Source organism: Triturus cristatus, chromosome 4_1, assembly GCF_964204655.1.
Source record: "Triturus cristatus chromosome 4_1, aTriCri1.1, whole genome shotgun sequence".
In the NCBI taxonomy this organism is placed as follows: Eukaryota; Metazoa; Chordata; class Amphibia; order Caudata; family Salamandridae; genus Triturus; species Triturus cristatus.
Window position 1 is genome coordinate 1229431509 of NC_140585.1, and position 17163 is coordinate 1229448671.

Genomic DNA, 17163 nt, shown 5'->3' on the forward strand with positions numbered 1-17163 from the left:
CTTATAGAAGCTTCTAACTGACTAGGCCTTAAAATGTTGGCATGAAAAACTAATCGTAAAGTAAGGATGTGCATTGATTTGTGAGATGTTAATGAATGTGTGTGGGTGGATCAGCATCCCCGATTTTTCAAAAAGTGATTTATCCAGTACCTATCATAAAATAGTACTACATCCTGCATCAAGGCATAACCTAATGGGTCCACTAAGTATTTGAGAGTGTCTTTTGGGCTGGCATTTTCCGTTTTCCAATATGTCATGTAAAGTTCATAGCATTTTTTAAACGCATTGCTGCTACATTGTTCCAGGACAACATAATTATTTTTGGAAAGAACCATTTTAAGGCAAGTTTTGTGCAGGTTGCAAAATAAGGATTGACACTAGGGGGTGAGAGGTATATATTTACTGTAATGGATTTGAACTTGGAGAATGTCATTAGTGGAAAAGTCATAATATTCAAAATAAAACTACTGTAGGCCATGGAGAAAGCAGCACGTCCCAAGAACAAACAGCAGTTGAAGTCTTATCTTGGTCTCCCAAAATTATAAAGTTTGTACATAATTTTGCTGGGAGAACCAGTGCTATGAGAGCCCTGCTTCTTATGTTAGGTGTTTTTTGTACAGTACACAATCAACTGTGATGGTATCTTGGTGCCAAGCACGCGTGTATGTCTAGCCTTGCCTAGGCAGTGTGTTAGTTGAATATTCAGGTCTTCAGTTTCTTGTGGAATTCAAGACGAGACGAGGATTTTCTGAAGTGAAGTGGGAGGTCACTTAGGAGCGATCTAAGAGAATGCTCACCCGCCCAATCTAGTTTTCTGTAAATATGGAATATGTGCGAGTAGGAGTCCTGCGGAGCGGAGGAGTCCGGATTGTTGGTGGAAGGAAATGTGGCAGCTCAGGTAGATGGGGCCTAAGTTGTGTAGTGCCTTGAATGTGCAAGGTATTTGAATTGATCCTGTTTATGTATGGGGAGCCAGTGCAGCTCTCTGGTGTGTGGTGTGATGGGAGTTCTGCATGGGAGGTTGAAGATGAGTCTGGCTGCTGAGTTCTGGATCCGTTCTAGCCTTCTGGTGAGCTGCTTGGTGATCCCAGTGTGGAGGGTCTTCCCATAGTCATGAGAGATGTTTTTTCTGGTGTTGTATGGGAGACGTTTGAAATCTTCCTTAGCATCTTCAGGGTGTGGAACAAATGATGGTGATGACTTGTGTGGACATGTCCCGCTTACTGTGAATGATGATCCCTAGGTTTCTGGCATGGGTGTTTCAAAAGTTGCAGAGAGGTCCAGGAGGATTAGAGCAGTCAAACCTCCTCTGTCCAAAATCATGTGAATGTGGTCTGTGGCGGTGATAAGTGCTGTTTCTGTACCGTGCTTGGGCCAGACGCTGGACTGCATGGTGTCAAGAAGCTGGTGGTCGCTGAGGCGCCAGATAATGAGCTTCTGTTGGCCAGGTATGGTAGGAGTTAGATATGTCTGTAGTTGGCGATTGTTTTTTTTTTGTGGTTTTTTTTTTAGTCCTCATTCTACCAATTCACTTGTTGGCTATACTCCCATCCTTCTCTGGTGCACCAGGCCAGGTTGGAGTCATTCCACTCAAGAGAGAACAGCCGTTTCCACTTCCACCCTTCCCTGGAGTGCCCGTAACACGGAAGGGAACAGGACCATCGGCTAAACATTGGCTTAATCATTGGACCTCAAACTTTTGAGAACAGTCCACCAGCTTAACCCATACTTTCTCTCGACTGCTAGGATCACATAGCAGGTCCTGTTTACTTATATGTATAACACTTTTTTTGCATTCCAGAGAGTAAGGTGGAACGTCCGACTTCCACAATTTGCACATCTCTCGTCTTCCTAAAAGAATTACATAGAAAATAAATCTTGCATCCAGCCTGCTAATCACAGTATCCTTATTTTACCAGATTCCAAAAAACACCAAGGCGGGACTTACCCTCACTGTGATGCCTGTGACTTCAGTAAGAAATTCACACACCTCAGACCAAAACTTCACAATAGCTGGGCATATTAAAAACATATGAAGATCGTCAGCTGCAGGGTTTCTACATCTTGGGCATTCATAATGTGTCCCTGAGAGTTTCTCTAATCTTGCTGGGGACCAATACACGCGGTGAAGAGGTGATTGCGTTTTAGATAGGCAGGTTTGACAGTTTCTCTGAGCATAGCAAAGGAAACTTTCAAAGCTTCCCTCAAATTTATATTTGGCATTTCATCTCCCTAAAGCCTCTGGATAACTCTGTCTAGGTCGTCTTCTGCATTAATCAAAGTATGATACCATAAAGCCACCTCCTTCTTAACAGTACCAGTTCTTATTGCTTGATCTAACCAGGTATCGTCCTCCTCTTAATTCCAATCTTGACACCCCCACCACGCAGAGAGCTGATAGTATTCAAACCTGGTAAGTTGGCCCCCTGTAATTGAATTCAAGGTTTCCCAATCCACTAACTCGGTACCCAACTTCAAATCTCCCCAGCAAGAAATACCCGCATTCCTTAATGGGAGACTAAGTGAATCATTCAAACACTCAGGGGTGCCTGGAGATTCCCAAATCGGGGCCTTAGATGAATAATAGGGAATTTCAATTTTTTTCCGGATTAGGACCTATACTTTCAAAGCCCCCAATAAAATCTTCAATCTCACTTTTTTGAAGAACTTTGGGTCTCCAAACTTAAACAGGAATTGATCTTGGCCCTCCCTCAGTTCACCGAGCATTGCTCCAAAGAGAATTCCTATGGCAGAGCTGTCAACTTTGCTTAGGAGCATCCGACAGTTCTTAAAAAAAAAAGCATGCCCATACGTCATCAAATCTGCAAGAGCCAGCCCACCCCTCTCCAGTCTCCTCCTTAATCTTTTCCAAGATATACAAGTACCCTTAGAAGCCCAGATAAAACTACCTAGCCTTCCTTGAAGTTTAGCGATGTACCTTTTATCAAATAATAATGGTATAGAATTGAACAGAAATGTAATTTTGGGTAAAATCACCATCTTAATAAGATTTACCCTACCGTACAGATTTAGAGGGAGATTTGCCCATCTGACCAGCAGTCTCCCTACTTCTTGGCTGATCTTTTCCCAGTTCACCGTAGTGACTTCCGCCAATTTCTGCGTAATAATAATGCCAAGATAGTGCATGCTCGATTTTGCCAGTGGCTGTTGCTTAGGTTGGTTCCATTCCATGATTTCGGTCTTATTTGTATTCACCCTGTATCCTGAAATTTTCCCAAATACTTCCGCTTTGGCCATTAATATAGGAATGGACAAGTGTGGGTTCAGAGTATAAAGTAAAAGATCATCAGCATAAAGAGCTAACTTAATGTCGAAATTTCCATATCTAAACAGAACAATGGCAGTATCTTTTCTAATCCATATCGCTAATGGTTCAATATACATATTAAACAGGAGCGGAGACAGGGGGCATCCCTGTCTAGTTCTACGCAATATACTGAACCAATCAGTTAGCTCACCGTTTACAAGCACTCTTGCTCTAGGTAAACGATACAAAAGTTGGACGGCCTTTATTAAATTACTGGGAAATCTAAATCTCTTTAAGACCTCCCAGAGGTTTGGCCAATGCACCTGGTCAAAAGCCTTGGCATCATCCACTGCCACGACCGTTATAAGTAAGTTATAAGTTTCCGCCTGGTCTACTACTCCAAGCATTAGGACGGTTAGCTCATTGAGCTGCCTCTTTGGAATAAAGCCTTTCTGATTGTTGTGTATAATGCACTTAATAATCTTTGCTATCCTGGCAGCCAAGATCCCAGCAAAAACGTTATAATCAGTATTCAACAAAGATATGGGCCTCTAAGAGTCAACCAAAGTAGGGTCCTTATTAGGTTTAAAAATTAGTGTTACTGTTGCCTCGGCCCAACTTAAGGGAGGATCTTCCCCCGTCTCTTAAAATTACATTGAAAAGCTCCTTAAGCACTGGTATCACTTCATCCAAGAAGCTAAAGTAGATCCCAGTTGGGAGGCCGTCCGGCCCTACGGCATTCCCTCTGGCCATTTTTCTAAACTGCTGTCGGATCTCCTCCTCTGTTATCTCAACTGATAGAGCCCCCTTCTGATCTTCACTTAAATTCGGGAGTTCAATATCCTTAAAAAAGCCTTCAATGTTGGCCCTCCCAGGGGAAGTGTCTTCTTTATTCAATTGGCTCATATGTCTAGAGACTTCCAGCCCAATTCTAGCATTAGTATTGATTATATCTCCTGTTGCATGTTCTCTAAGACTTTTTATTTGATTGCGGGCTCGATCAGCCTTAGCTTTCCATGGCAGCAGTGAGCCACTCTTCTCACCATATGCGAAGTGCTGCAATCTGCTGGCCCTCCATCTATCTAACAATATCTTATCGAGAGCTCCTTGATATTCTGCTTGCAGTAATTCTAATTGCTTCGTAAGAGAGGTCACAGTACTGGGGCTCTCAAGTGAAGCTTTTTGTACCTCTTGTTCTTTTCTTCTTGATAGTTTCCAAAAACTTTTCTTCTTGGTGCCTCATGCTGCGTTTTTTACCCACCATAATACCAGTGCCTATGGATCTTAAAAAGGCCTTAAAGGAATCCCATATACTTTGGAGTTTTGCAGACCCACTATTAGCCTCAAACAACGTTGCAGCCTCTTCTTTCATTTTAAGTATAACCCCTTCGTCTAATAGGATTGTCCTGTCCAAAGTCCACCTAGTTATACCCCTCTTATTTTGAGTATTTAGTGATAGGAGAACAGCCGAGTGATCCGAAAGTATGGCAGGAACATGCTTGATCATTACAGCGCCTGACACCTGCTCACGATCTAGTAAGAAATAATCGATCCGTGAATGGTGGCCATACTTTTTACTGAAAAACGTAAAGTCTCTCTTATCCCCCATCTTAAGTCTCCAAATGTCGGTTAAGTTTAACTCACTAATCATAGTTTTGAGCACTGCCATAGTCTTTGATGGGGTGACATATTTGGCTTTAGAGTTTCTAGCCAAACTCTTATTTAAAACTAAGTTAAAATCCCCTCCAAGTATCACTGGGGCACTAGATGACAATATACATGATTCCAATTTGTTTAGTGCATCTGGGTTTGCCTCGTTGGGCCCATAGTAGCTAACCACAACTACAGGTGTTCCTTGTATCCTTATCTTGACTAAGGCCCACCTCCCGGTGGAATGTGTCTGATAACTTTCCAGTATGATACCCATGTTGCTTCTAATGAGAATGGCTACCCCCCTTGTGTTACAGCTTTGATCTGAGCAGAAAATGTCCTGAACCCAGGACCATTTTTTGAAAGCATCTATACATTCGTGCTTTATAAAGTGGGTCTCATGCAATAAAATAACACTAGCCTCGGTTTTCTTCAAAAATTCCATTACACGAGCTAACTTTCTCTTAGACCTCAAACCATTCACGTTCCAAGACACAAAGTGCACTGAATTCTTTTTCATCTGTCGATCATTAAAATCTGATTGCTGCAAATTCCTTCAGAGTCAATCTTCTATTGCCCTATCCTTTGTGTATATAACATCCTTAGCAAATTAGCGTTCCCTGATGTAGACCACCAGCTATATAGCGGAGTGAGGACAATTTTTTTATTTTTCTCCCACATGCTCCCAACCACCTGTGCCCCTCCACCACCCCCCCCCCCACCCCCCTTGGGGAACCCCCCATCCTATCCTACCGGCGAAGCCTTTGAGTTCTCGCCATGCGAAAGAGAGAGAATCAATAAAAGGAAAAAGGAAGGTGTAATAGTGCGTGTTGTATATACATATACATATGCGTTGACTATCTATTCCATGTCTATTGCGTTTCTATTTTGTGCATTAGTGACTTACTACTTTACTATTTGAACTTTCTATATACATCTATATACATCTATGTACACGTTATATCTCTAATCTGGGCTTGCCTTCAGCTTTAACAGGCAGTCAACCTCCGCGGGGTCTCTGATAGTGTGCATTTTGTTTTGCCACATAATTTTGAGCATGGCAGGAAATTTCATTTGTACTTGGGCCCCCCTGGAGCATAATTAATTCATTTTTGAGCCACTGCCTCTGAGCAGTCCTTTTCCCCAGATCAGAACGAATCTGGTAAGTCACGTCTCCAAATTTTAACTGTCGTTCCTTCAGAGCTCGCCCCAACACCAACTCCTTAACAGAAAACGTTAGGAAGTTCACTAAAATTCTTCTTGGTGCCCTTCTCCCTGGATGGAGCCTGTATGGTTCTCTGTGGACTCTTTGAAGTTCTTTTTCACAGTCCATAATCACTTCTGTCCGGTAGCAGATCTCCCAATAACTTACATATGAAAGCTTTAATGTTCGACCCTTCTGCGTTTTCAAAAACCCCCAAAATGCGAACATTATTTCGCCTAGCATGTATCTCAAGCCTTTCCAGATCCTCTTGTAAAGTCTTGTTCTCCTATCTGAGGCCAGCTATTTCCTTAGCATTTACTGCAGTGGCCTCCCCCAACACCTTCACCTCCTCCTCCAGTGCTGACGTACGCAGAGCAATCCCATCGATCTTTTGTTCGAGGATCCCACATTTTACTTGAATCTCTTTCTGGTTCTGTTCGAAGGTTTCAAACTTAAGCAGGATGTCCTGTCTCATACCAAGTAGGAGATCCGTCACCTGAGTCGCTAGAGAAAACCCCTCCAAAGGGCTATAACCTATCCTCACCCCTTCTTCATTATCCCCGGAAGCCCCCTGAGCAGGTTGTACCGCTAGCATAGAAGGGCTTTGCAAGGGGGTACTCAAAACACCAGGAGGGGTAGATATAGGTTCCTCCAAACTCTCCGCCACAATCTCTATAGAGGGGGGAAAAACGATTCTCCAATCTCAGCGGTTCACTGTGATCTCTCTGTCTCCCCTGTAGGTCTGCCGCGTCTATACCACTTCCGGCATCTTCAGGGGACTTCTCAGTCCCTACTGAGCCTGCCACATGCTCCATAATTTTAAAATAGGACCTGAGAGAGGTTTAGACGAGGGCCCTACTTCTTTTACCCTACACTTTTTGATTCTACCTCCCTTAGGGGGTTTCTTAACCGGGGTTACAGCTTGAGGCGTGCTCACTTGCTTTGCCCTCCCAATAACACTCTTTTTTTCCGGGGCAGGGCGTAGAAGATATCTGCTCCTTGCGGCAGACAGGCTGTGCACCCCTCCAAACCTCCCCAGAACCCCCGGAGTCCCCAGAATCGCCCAAGGTATTCAACACCTTCGCTATATTTTGTTCCTGATCCTGGCCCTGACTCGATACAGGGGGCCCGGTACCTCTTAATTCCTCCGTATTATCAGCATTCACTTTAGGCGGTGAGGCACGCAATGCACGGTCTTTCTCCATCCACCCCTGAATTGCGCTAAGATCAGAGAACTGCTCAAGTGGTACTATTGTACAGAGAGTGGATCCTAGGGCTCCCAAGACACCCCCTCTTACCGGGGTAATAGCAGCCTTTTCACCACCCTGTATCTGCCATATACGTGCCCCAGCAGACTCACGCGACTTCCTCTCTGTGCCTCTCCATGAGCGGTATAGCCTTAATCCAATCTGCCGGGCACACTTTACAAAAACAGCCGCCTGACTCCAGCTTCCTTGGGAGGTGGGGTCGCGTCTCGCGGCTGAAACCAAACGTGTAGTTGGCGATTGTGACTGTGTCCATGTATGGTTTCTTCCACAGGGGAGTGACGGTGGCATGTTTCCAGATGTTCGGCAATGTGGCTGAGTGGATGGAGGCATTGAGGATGGGTGTTAGTGCTTCACTGATAGATAAGAGTCCTTTGGTGAAGGTGTGGTGGGTGCAGGAACCAGATAGGTTCCCTAGTGGATGGACTTTATGGTGGCAGCGGTTTATTCACTGGTGATGGTGGGCCGTATGGTCAGGTTTCATTCTTTGGCCATATTGGGAAGTTGAGTTGCAAGGGTGGTGAGGTCCGGTTGGGGATCGAATTTTCCATATATAGAAGTTATTTTGTTACAGAAGAATTTCGAGAGTTTGTTGCAGGGGTCTTGAGAGGGGGTGATGTTCCTTGAGGTGCGGTGAAATCTTTGATGATGGTGAAGGCTTCCTTGCTGCTGTTTGTGCTGGCGTCGATGTGGTTGGTGAGAGCTGTGAGCTTGGAGTACCATATCTGGTGGTGGTATCATCTTAGGGTGGATTTAAAGATGTTTTTTGTCTGCAGTGTGTTGGCATGTTCTCCACGTGCACTCCAGTTGCGTGCAGTATTGTTTCGTCAACCTCAGTTCCTCTGTGTGCAGGCTAGTATGTGTTCAGGCTCTTGCCATTGGGTTGTGCTTGAGGGATTCCAGAGTGTCAGTGCATGCAGTGATCCAGCTGTTGAATTTCTTGATGGCTTATGGCAAGCTGCTGTGATGCTCAGGCCTGTGTGCAGAGAGGGTGTAAGTCCAGTTGTTTTCTATTATGTTTTTCCAACTACTGCAGACAGTTCCGGTGGTGTTGGACTTGTGATGATGTGAGACAAGAGCATTGAAACTGATGATGGCATGGTCTGCCAAGGTCATAAGTGATGACCTGTTAACTGTGATGTTGCTGAGAGAAATGAACATCGGATCCAGTGGGTGCTCGATGGTGTGGATTATTGAGGTAATGTGTTGGGAGAGGCTGAGGTTTCCAAGGTTTTCTAGTAGGGCCGTCAAGTTGGGGTCATTCCTGTTCAGGTCTCCAAGAAGGATAATGGTGCTGGAGTCGATGATGAGGGGTACGACAAAGTTCGTGAAGTTGGTTCGGGGTCCTGGAAGTCTGTAGATGTTTGAATTGATCACACGGAGAAGTAATCTGTGATATATTGTTTGAATGTGAGGTGTTACATGTGGTTGGTGGTGCAGCTGATGGTGTATTTGAAAATTATGGCAGAGTTGTCCTGACAATCTTGCCTGACGATCTTGTAGCTGACAGAGATGGCTATAGCGTTGGGTTCAGCCATTTCTCCATAAGGAAGAGCAGGCCAGGTGTATGGTCATGCAGTAGACCCCATATCTTCAACGTGTGTTTGGCAAGTGATTGGGTATTAAGGAGCATGCATGCAAGTGTGGCGTGCTGTGTGTGTAGCTGTTGGTCTGTGTAAGTGTGGGCAGGTGGGGTGCTTGTTGCTGTTGGTGCAGTAGGAGTGGTGGGAGTAGGGTGTGGGAGGGTGCCTGAGAAATTGCAGGAGGTATACCAGAAGGCCCCCTCAGTGTTGTGTGGTGCTGTAACAGTGCGGTGAGTAGCAGCCAGAGTTGAGTGTGGAGGAGTGCAGCAGGGTAGTGGTGGTTGGCGGGAGGACCAGGGTTCCTGGTGTTAGGTGTGGTCCAGGTGCAGACTGACTTTCATTAGGCGCGTCTATGCTGCGGCCACCATTAAGTCAGTCCTGGAGGGTAAGTAGTGCAGTGGTTGGGGGGGAGAGGGGAGCAGAAGGCTTAAGAAGAATGTAGGATGTGTGGTTGAAGGGGTGTGAAGAGTCCTATTCCAGTGTGAAAACTTCTTCTGCGTCCAATCTCACTCCTTTACTCTCCTTTGCTTCGCTTATCTTGTCAACTTGTCTGTTTTTGTATGCGTTTTAGTTAGCTTTCATCCTCTTTATCACCAAATCATGCTCGCTTATTTTCTTTTTACATCTTCACATCCATTTAGGACACACAAAAGTGACTGGTTTCCTTCTGCACAACAACACAGGCAGACATTTTCTGTGACAGAATGTGGAGTTTAACATATTCCTCAGTTCTTTTTTCCAAACCCAAATAAATCCCTTCTCGCAATCACCTGCACACATCCTCTCAACACTTAAATCTCTTCACAAAACCAGTTTACCTTTGGTGATGTCGCCTTGTTTTATGATGAGCTAACCCATGTTCTTTTAGAAATGTTGCTATCTCTACCCAAACACATGGGGGCCATTGTCTGTAACAATTTAATCTGTTATCTTTGCTTTGTTTACTAACTTAACATCAATTAAAAAAATAGTCCACTATAACTATAGCATATATGCCTTTCACTGCCCCATATCCAGTTGTCCACTGATTTCCATCCAGCCCCTACTCTCTGGAATGTCTGTTCAGTATAACTTGGAGGTACAATGATCGTTTCTTTTACCACAAAGTGCCGTATGACCGACCAACCATTTCACACAGTTTCTTATATATCTCTGAATTTCACTATCCATGATGAACCATTAAAAGCCAATTCAAGTTTTTTTTTACCATGGCCCTCAAGGAATAAATGAATTACATTTTTTGGCAAAGCTATACATGAACTATATAAGCATGCGCCCCTTAGAACTACACCATTTACATCAGAGGGTTCTGACAAAACTAGTTTGAATTTCCCTAATTTATCATGTTTGTCAATTCGCTATTCCAACCCTTCAGGGATGCAATTCGTTATATGCCTTAATTCGTCATTACTGTGCACAAACTTCTTCCAGTCCTCCTCACCCATTACTCACCCCAAAGCTACTCCTATACTCGCCACCAACTAATCATCATCTTACACTTCAACTGTTGTGAGGTTATTAGAGGCCATGCACAAACGCTCTAATTTTTACATGTTCAAGTTTAAAGTTGGCATCTTTTTAAACAATGACTTCTAGCACATTTTTGCTTGCATGCAATAGTGTACAAAAGTGTTTTGCTTACAAATACAGGCACATAATCATACCATTGTACATTTTGTCCAAGGACCAAGTACACTGTGCAAACTGCAATTCATTATTATTGTCTGTTCAGAGACAGCTCTGAAGTGGTAGAATCAACAATGACAGTCGGATCTGAACTCAGTCACACAACGAATGGGTCCAGTTTTCTTTGTATAAACTGCTCCAAGCCTTTGTTCAGCAGAGGAGCATTTCCATGGATTGTCATGGTCACCACATGTCTGAATTCAAGGCCAGCTGCATCTCATCACTATCCAGTGGGGGATGGTGACCTGTTCTACACCAGACTGGCTTTCGGATGAAAAACGCACACAGGTAAAAGGGGAGTTAGACCACTCCAAGGTATCTGGCAGAACCACATTCACCCTATGCTCTCTAGGATAGGTAGTGCTAGGTAGGAGTACAATTATATGTATTCATGTAATCAATGCATTAACTATAATGGTTGAATTATTCCTCTTGTTCGCTATTCTTATAATGTTGCGAAGGATTTGAGAGGTATTTGGCACCACAGGGGAGTTGGAGAATGGTGTAAGATGAAATGTTGGGAGATGCCCCATTGCGTATAGGAAGAGAGAGTATGATCAGCCAAAGGGAACAAAGATGTGAAACGAAAGAACAAGTAAAAAAAAGAGCAAGGTTGCGTCAAAGGTGGTTGATTTATTGTTTCTTAATGTTCCAGTTATTGCATACAGTAAATTGTAATATTCTGTGCTTGCGTGCATTCAAAATCTTTTTCGTCCATTGTACAGGTATGTAATGAGTTGTTTCTTAGTGTTATTTTATTATTATTATTATTATGAAAGGAGATGCGTTATGTGACTGGAATGTGGCTTAACCAAGAATTCTGTGATATCATCTGTAGGGTTAATTTAAAACTGGGGCTGTGAATCCTATATCAAACCAGTTGCACTGTCAGGGTTCTGTGCCTTGGATGTGAGTTGTTTGTTGTCGAGTAAACATCATCCTGTGAGGTAGTGCGTCCTTCTTTTCACTTTTGAGTTGAGGAACCATGTGTGTTTTTGAGGTAAAGGCCTAAGTAGGTTTGTGGAAGAGGCGTCGTGATTCTAGCAACATGTATTCTAAAAGAAGAGATCAGTGTGAAATTAGTACATTTCCCTCACTTTCTCAGGAAGCTGAACTCTCTTGTGAGTGAAAGCTTTGGTCATCCTGGGAGCTTTTCCTCCAAAAAATTGATATTCAAGTAATCTGAAACTGGTGCCACTAATCCTATCTCCATCCTCCCTCCAAATAATATGCACACAAAAAGTAATGCCCTGTTGACTTTTGTAGTCATCCTAAACTTTAGCAAGATGGCATTCAGTCCTCACATTTGCAATCTCTCGAACCACACGTCACCAGAGTTGAGGTGAGATGAAGGAAGTTGAAGTCTATAAAGGTAAGACATGCATTTTGCTACTTTAAGAAAACTTGGACTTGGGAGGTTTCTAAGATTGGCAAACAGGAAATATTAATGTTAACTGTTCATTTTTCACCCAGGAATAGACAAGCACTTCAAATGCTGGAAGATATGATTGTAGTTTAGTGACCTGTTCTCCCCTCTTTTCGACAGATTGTAGTCCAGAAAGGTGAAGAGGTCAACGGCTATATTAAAGTCTTGACAGGACGTAAAGTGGGGTTGTTCCCTGTCGACTTCCTGCAAGAGATTGTCTGAAGAGTCGGGCAGAAGAATGGAGGATTTGAAACTCAGTGGTGCCAAAGAATGAGAGTTGTGACGGATTCCTCCTCTACGAAGGAGAAGTGTCCCCTGTGAACCAACAGCTACTTTGCATGGAGTCATCTTTCATCTGACAAGAATAAAAATGTAAAAAAATAAGTAAAGACATAAACTGAGAACTTGTGCTGCTGACCCCGGTCAGTGCGGCAATGTTCCGACTCAACCCTGAAGGGTGATGCAGGAGATCTGGATTGTAGGACTAATGCATGGAATGCAGAATATTGTCTTGCAATTGACTGGAAGAGAATGAAGATGGCCTGACCTGTTGACATCAACAAAGGGGAGCCTACGTGAATGTAGAGGTGGTGTTTCGACATTCAGTGACCTCGCTTGCCCGGATGCTCCCCTATTTCATCACGAACCGCTGTCCCTCTTTTATATGTCAAGTTGGAGTCTTTGACTTTGGTTTTCTGGAGGATAAGTAAAGGTTTCTCAACACAGACATGGCTTTAAGTCAACCTCTGGATGAAACTGCTGAGAGGCTTGCAAGGTGTGGGTGGAAAATCAAAGACTGCTGAATGCAAGTTAAAATACCTGACATGCTTTCTTCATAGCAAACCTGTTACTCTCACTCTCAAAACAAAAGATTTCTACAAATGACATGGAAAGTTTGGAAAAATACTATTGTGTGTTTTCTTCTCATTTATGCCAAGCACTTCCTGTTTTGGTGCCCCTTTCTTTCTAAATATATGGTTGAGACACTCAGCACAAAAAGACCTTTTGGAAGAGAAAAACCCACCTGTCAAAACCATGTTGAACTGTATTGTGTGAATAAGGAGTTACGGTGGGACTCAGTGGGTATTTTGGGGTTGGAGAGTGCCCTCCTGGCCCAAGGAAGGCCACTTTCAGAAGACATTGGATCGACATTTTTTTGTTCACAGGAGTGGTCTTGACCACCTTTTGCTGATCGAATGGTGCCCTTCTTCACTTTGTCCGAAGATGTTGCTTGACCAGATTCAACAAGTTAGCCAATATATCAGAAAAGTGACCACTTTTTGCGGTCCCTAAAAATCGTTACCATAAAACATGCTAACTCGCCTTCCAACATATTATACTGTGAAAGGAACCCACAGCTTCAAAGTAGGAGAGACTGATACTTTGTGCACACCAGCATCTGCTGACTACTTTGAGTATAGAGATGGGTTTTTGTAGGTAAGGGACTAGGCTCCGAACCTAGTTAGCGAGGAGTTGAAATTCCACTTCATTGTCTTATATCACTGAGCGATCTGGTGTTAGTTCCTTGAAGTTTGCCCTGTATAAACTGAGAATCATTTAGAGCTTCTAGTAAAAGAGATATTTGAGGCGAATTTCTAAATATATTTATTGAGGAGTCGTAGATTGCACAAGGGCCAAAATGAGGCCCCAAGAGAATTCATTTAGTCGCCTTGTGTGGAGAGTGCATAAATATGTGCATGGCTTTGCAGGTATATCCTAGACCGCCATCATACCTTCATACAAGAAATTCTGTGAGTCGTCCTAGAGCTTCTTGCGCTATTAATATTGCTCAGCCTAGATCATAAATCAATGTTTGTAATAAAAAGTCATAGCCAGAGAAGCTTACATTTCTCTCCCTTATTTGTATTAGTAGCTGTTGAGCAACTAGTGGAAGGAGCCCTTTCCAGCAGGCATGGACTCATGTAGCTCCTTTCATCGGCGATCACGAATAATGGAGGTTGGTAGACTGCAGGAGGGCACCTTATTTTATTTGCCGCTCCTCATTACTACATGAGTTCCTTGAAAATTCCACTCGAAGTATAAGTTTTTAAAATTTCAACTTCATATGGTCTCTGACTGCACTCATTTTAAAATCTTTTCCTTAAATTATAATTATGCTAGTTTTTTGGGGAGACCATCTTTCTCATTAGTCTGTTTTTAAGGCTTGATGATGAAGATGGAACGTCCTGTATGGAATCGCCATGTAAGGGATGCCACGTGTCACTGCATGGTAATGGACTGTCAAAATCTGATGTAATTGTTATTGCATTTATATAGCGCATACTATTCCTGACGAGGCATCGAGGCGCTTTTTTCAGGGAGCAGCACTCGACTCCGGAACCCAGAAAAGATTAGTGGAGAATTAGTATAGGGAAATATGAAATTAATTTGAGCTGTGGACTTGTGTTACTGAACTGCGCTTTTCAACAAAAGAATTCAAACAAGAATTTGGTGGTCTTCTAGTTGGATCAAAGCAAAAACGATTTTAGGAGTTTCTCCTTTAAGCCCTGTGACTACTGGATGATCAGAGGCTACTGTCTGCCCCTCCCCTTAAAATCTTGCCATGTTTTTATAGTGCTCGCTTATTTATGCTTCCCAGAGTTAAAGTCTGGGAAAGTAAGAATTTTCTTTCTTGTGCACTTGGTAAGAGTGCGCTGACATAATTTGTTGTTGTACCTACCTTCAGAGACCCATTAGTGGGAGCGGCATTGGTTGTGAGATTGGGTTAGTCCACCTAATATGAAGCATGCTATCTTTGTTACTTTCCTTTGACCTACGTTTCAACCCGCCCTCTAACCTTGCGGTGGACGCCCTAAACTTGCATCACAGGATTTCTTAAAACGTAATCAGCACTTGAACTACTTCCTTGGATACTATTGCGCCTGGGCCCACTAAAAATATCTCCATGTCACATCATGTTACCCCGTAAAATCAAAACTTGTACAAGATTGACACCCCCCAATGTTTGCAAGCTGTTGAGGAGGCTCGCTTTACACAGCAATACTAGTCTACCCTCAACTTTCCACTGCTTTTGACTAGGTGATGTTTCTAGAGTTTCACTGTACACAGTTGCTCTTTTACGGACTCCTAGCAAGGGTATCTGCTGACGGGGTCTGACATTAAAGTTGCTTACCAGTTTGCCGCTATGGAAACGTGACTGGGAAGGCACCCCTAAAGACTTTGTGTAATGGTGCCCTACATTTAGAATAGCATGGTTTAGGGAGCAGACGCTGTTTTCATGGTAGAAAATTGTATATATTCACATCTTCTGCAGGCACCTTGTTTCTGGAGGGGAAATCCTTCAACATAGGCTGGAGGTTGTTTGGTGTACAGATTATCCTATTAAATATTTCTTTTGCAGCGCACTTCAAAAGTGCACACTTTTTTGTTTATTTGTTATAGTATTCAGATAGTTTCTTTCAATTGGAAATGCAAATAATCCAAGATGGCCGATATATAAACAGATGGAAGAAAGAGACTGTATCTTTCTTGTTCAACTAAATATCTTTTCTGGCCGCAGACAAAAATAGACCATATCTTTCAGGTCTGCAATTTTGCCCAAACACCGAATCAGTTCACGCTATTGGTTCCCCATTTTAAAACCTTTTTTTGCTGCCCCTATGCTGATGTTCGGTGGCACTTTGAATTTAGTTTGAAAACGTTGCCAGTAGCCACACCCGCATGCAGGAGGGTGAAATACTCACTAACATTTTAGTGAAGTATTGTCTATTTTGGTTAGTCAAATCTATAGAATACTATTTCCCTGGCTTCAGGTGTCCCCAGAAAATAAATGCTATGGAATAGGTGTTCTCTGTCTCGTGGTCTGTGTTGATGTTTCCTCTGCCTCGCTACAAACCAGCAAAGACTGCTTTCTGCCTCATACTAACAATAACTTCCTTATCTTTCTTTTTTTGTAGACAACTTAGAGGCACAATCTCTTCTTTATGCATTTTTTTTAAATCTAATGTTTGTTTAATCCCCAGTATTTGTTCGCTTTCTTTTGACCCAGGGATTCTCCCTTGATGCATGGTGTACAATAGATTTCAGATAGTCTGATCCAAGAATGCCAAGAGGGTATTTTCCATAGAGGATCATGGTCTGGTGAAGAACATTCTAAGTGGTAAAGTTCCTTTCATAACCCAGTACTCGGAAGGACATATGCTAGCACCGAAATGTATCTTCCTCCATTGATCTCTACAGCATCTGAGCCTCCAACCCCAAAAAGAGCTTCTTACCCTGATGTGTAGATAAACCCCCTTCTCTTGAGCATGCCCTTGTTTTACAAGCTCACTACTTCCAACCGAGCCACCGTTGCCTCCTAGGATTGCCTCTGTTATACTACTAATATTCCCTTTCTAGTGGCAGTTCCTTATCCACCAATGGTGGTCATCCCGTAGCTCTTTAAGACTATTTCCTGCATCTCATGACTGGAACATAGGTTCCTGTACCGTAATGTACAATTGCAGTAAAAATGATAATTTCCTGTTTGCAATCAGACTACGCCCACCCGTCCACTCCACATGGCACTTTATCCAGGGATTTCACACCAAAATCCAGGCACAAACCCAAGCAAGCCCTGTGCTAATTTCACTGGATAAGGCTCACATTTGTGCCTTCGTTGTTCCAAGTAAAACATGGAGAATTTCGAGCTGCTATGAGCAGAAAGGCATACCCACTTATTTGGCACGTGACTTGTTTGTGCGCTGTATATGTCAAATAAAGGGGTGCAGCTAGAAATTCCAAATAATGGGCTGCATCCAAATGGATCATGAGAAATCTTTCCTTTTCAACTGTGTATTAAATATGATTTGTAACTGTGTATTAAATATGATAGCTTCTCTGCTCTTTCGTTTCTATTTTTACTCTTCATAGCTTTGAAATTGTTTGCTACTGCGTACAAAAGTGCTTGTTCGGTCTTACTGCTGTCTGAGTTGTTACGAACCTGTGTGATGGTATCATATATTTCCTCCTAAAATGCATTCCACCCCTTACTGATGGAGCCAGTAGTCCACTAGTAGACAATGATATATTTTTTTAATGTAAAAAACTTACTTTCATACCTACAGCCAAATGTGTCGGTG

At 43.0% G+C, this 17163-nt stretch overlaps 1 protein-coding gene across 3 annotated transcripts in view; it reads left to right on the forward strand.

Moving 5' to 3' along the window:
• The window catches only part of STAC3 (SH3 and cysteine rich domain 3), a 121947-nt gene extending 105021 nt beyond the window's left edge, over positions 1 to 16926 (forward strand). For all 3 annotated transcript variants that reach the window (XM_085654628.1, XM_085654630.1, XM_085654629.1), the window contains one exon: positions 12203 to 16926. In XM_085654628.1, coding sequence (XP_085510754.1) covers positions 12203 to 12304 — 102 coding nt within the window. In that variant the 3' untranslated portion in view covers positions 12305 to 16926. The remainder of the gene's footprint in view (positions 1 to 12202) is intronic.
• The last annotated feature ends 237 nt before the right edge of the window (positions 16927 to 17163 follow it).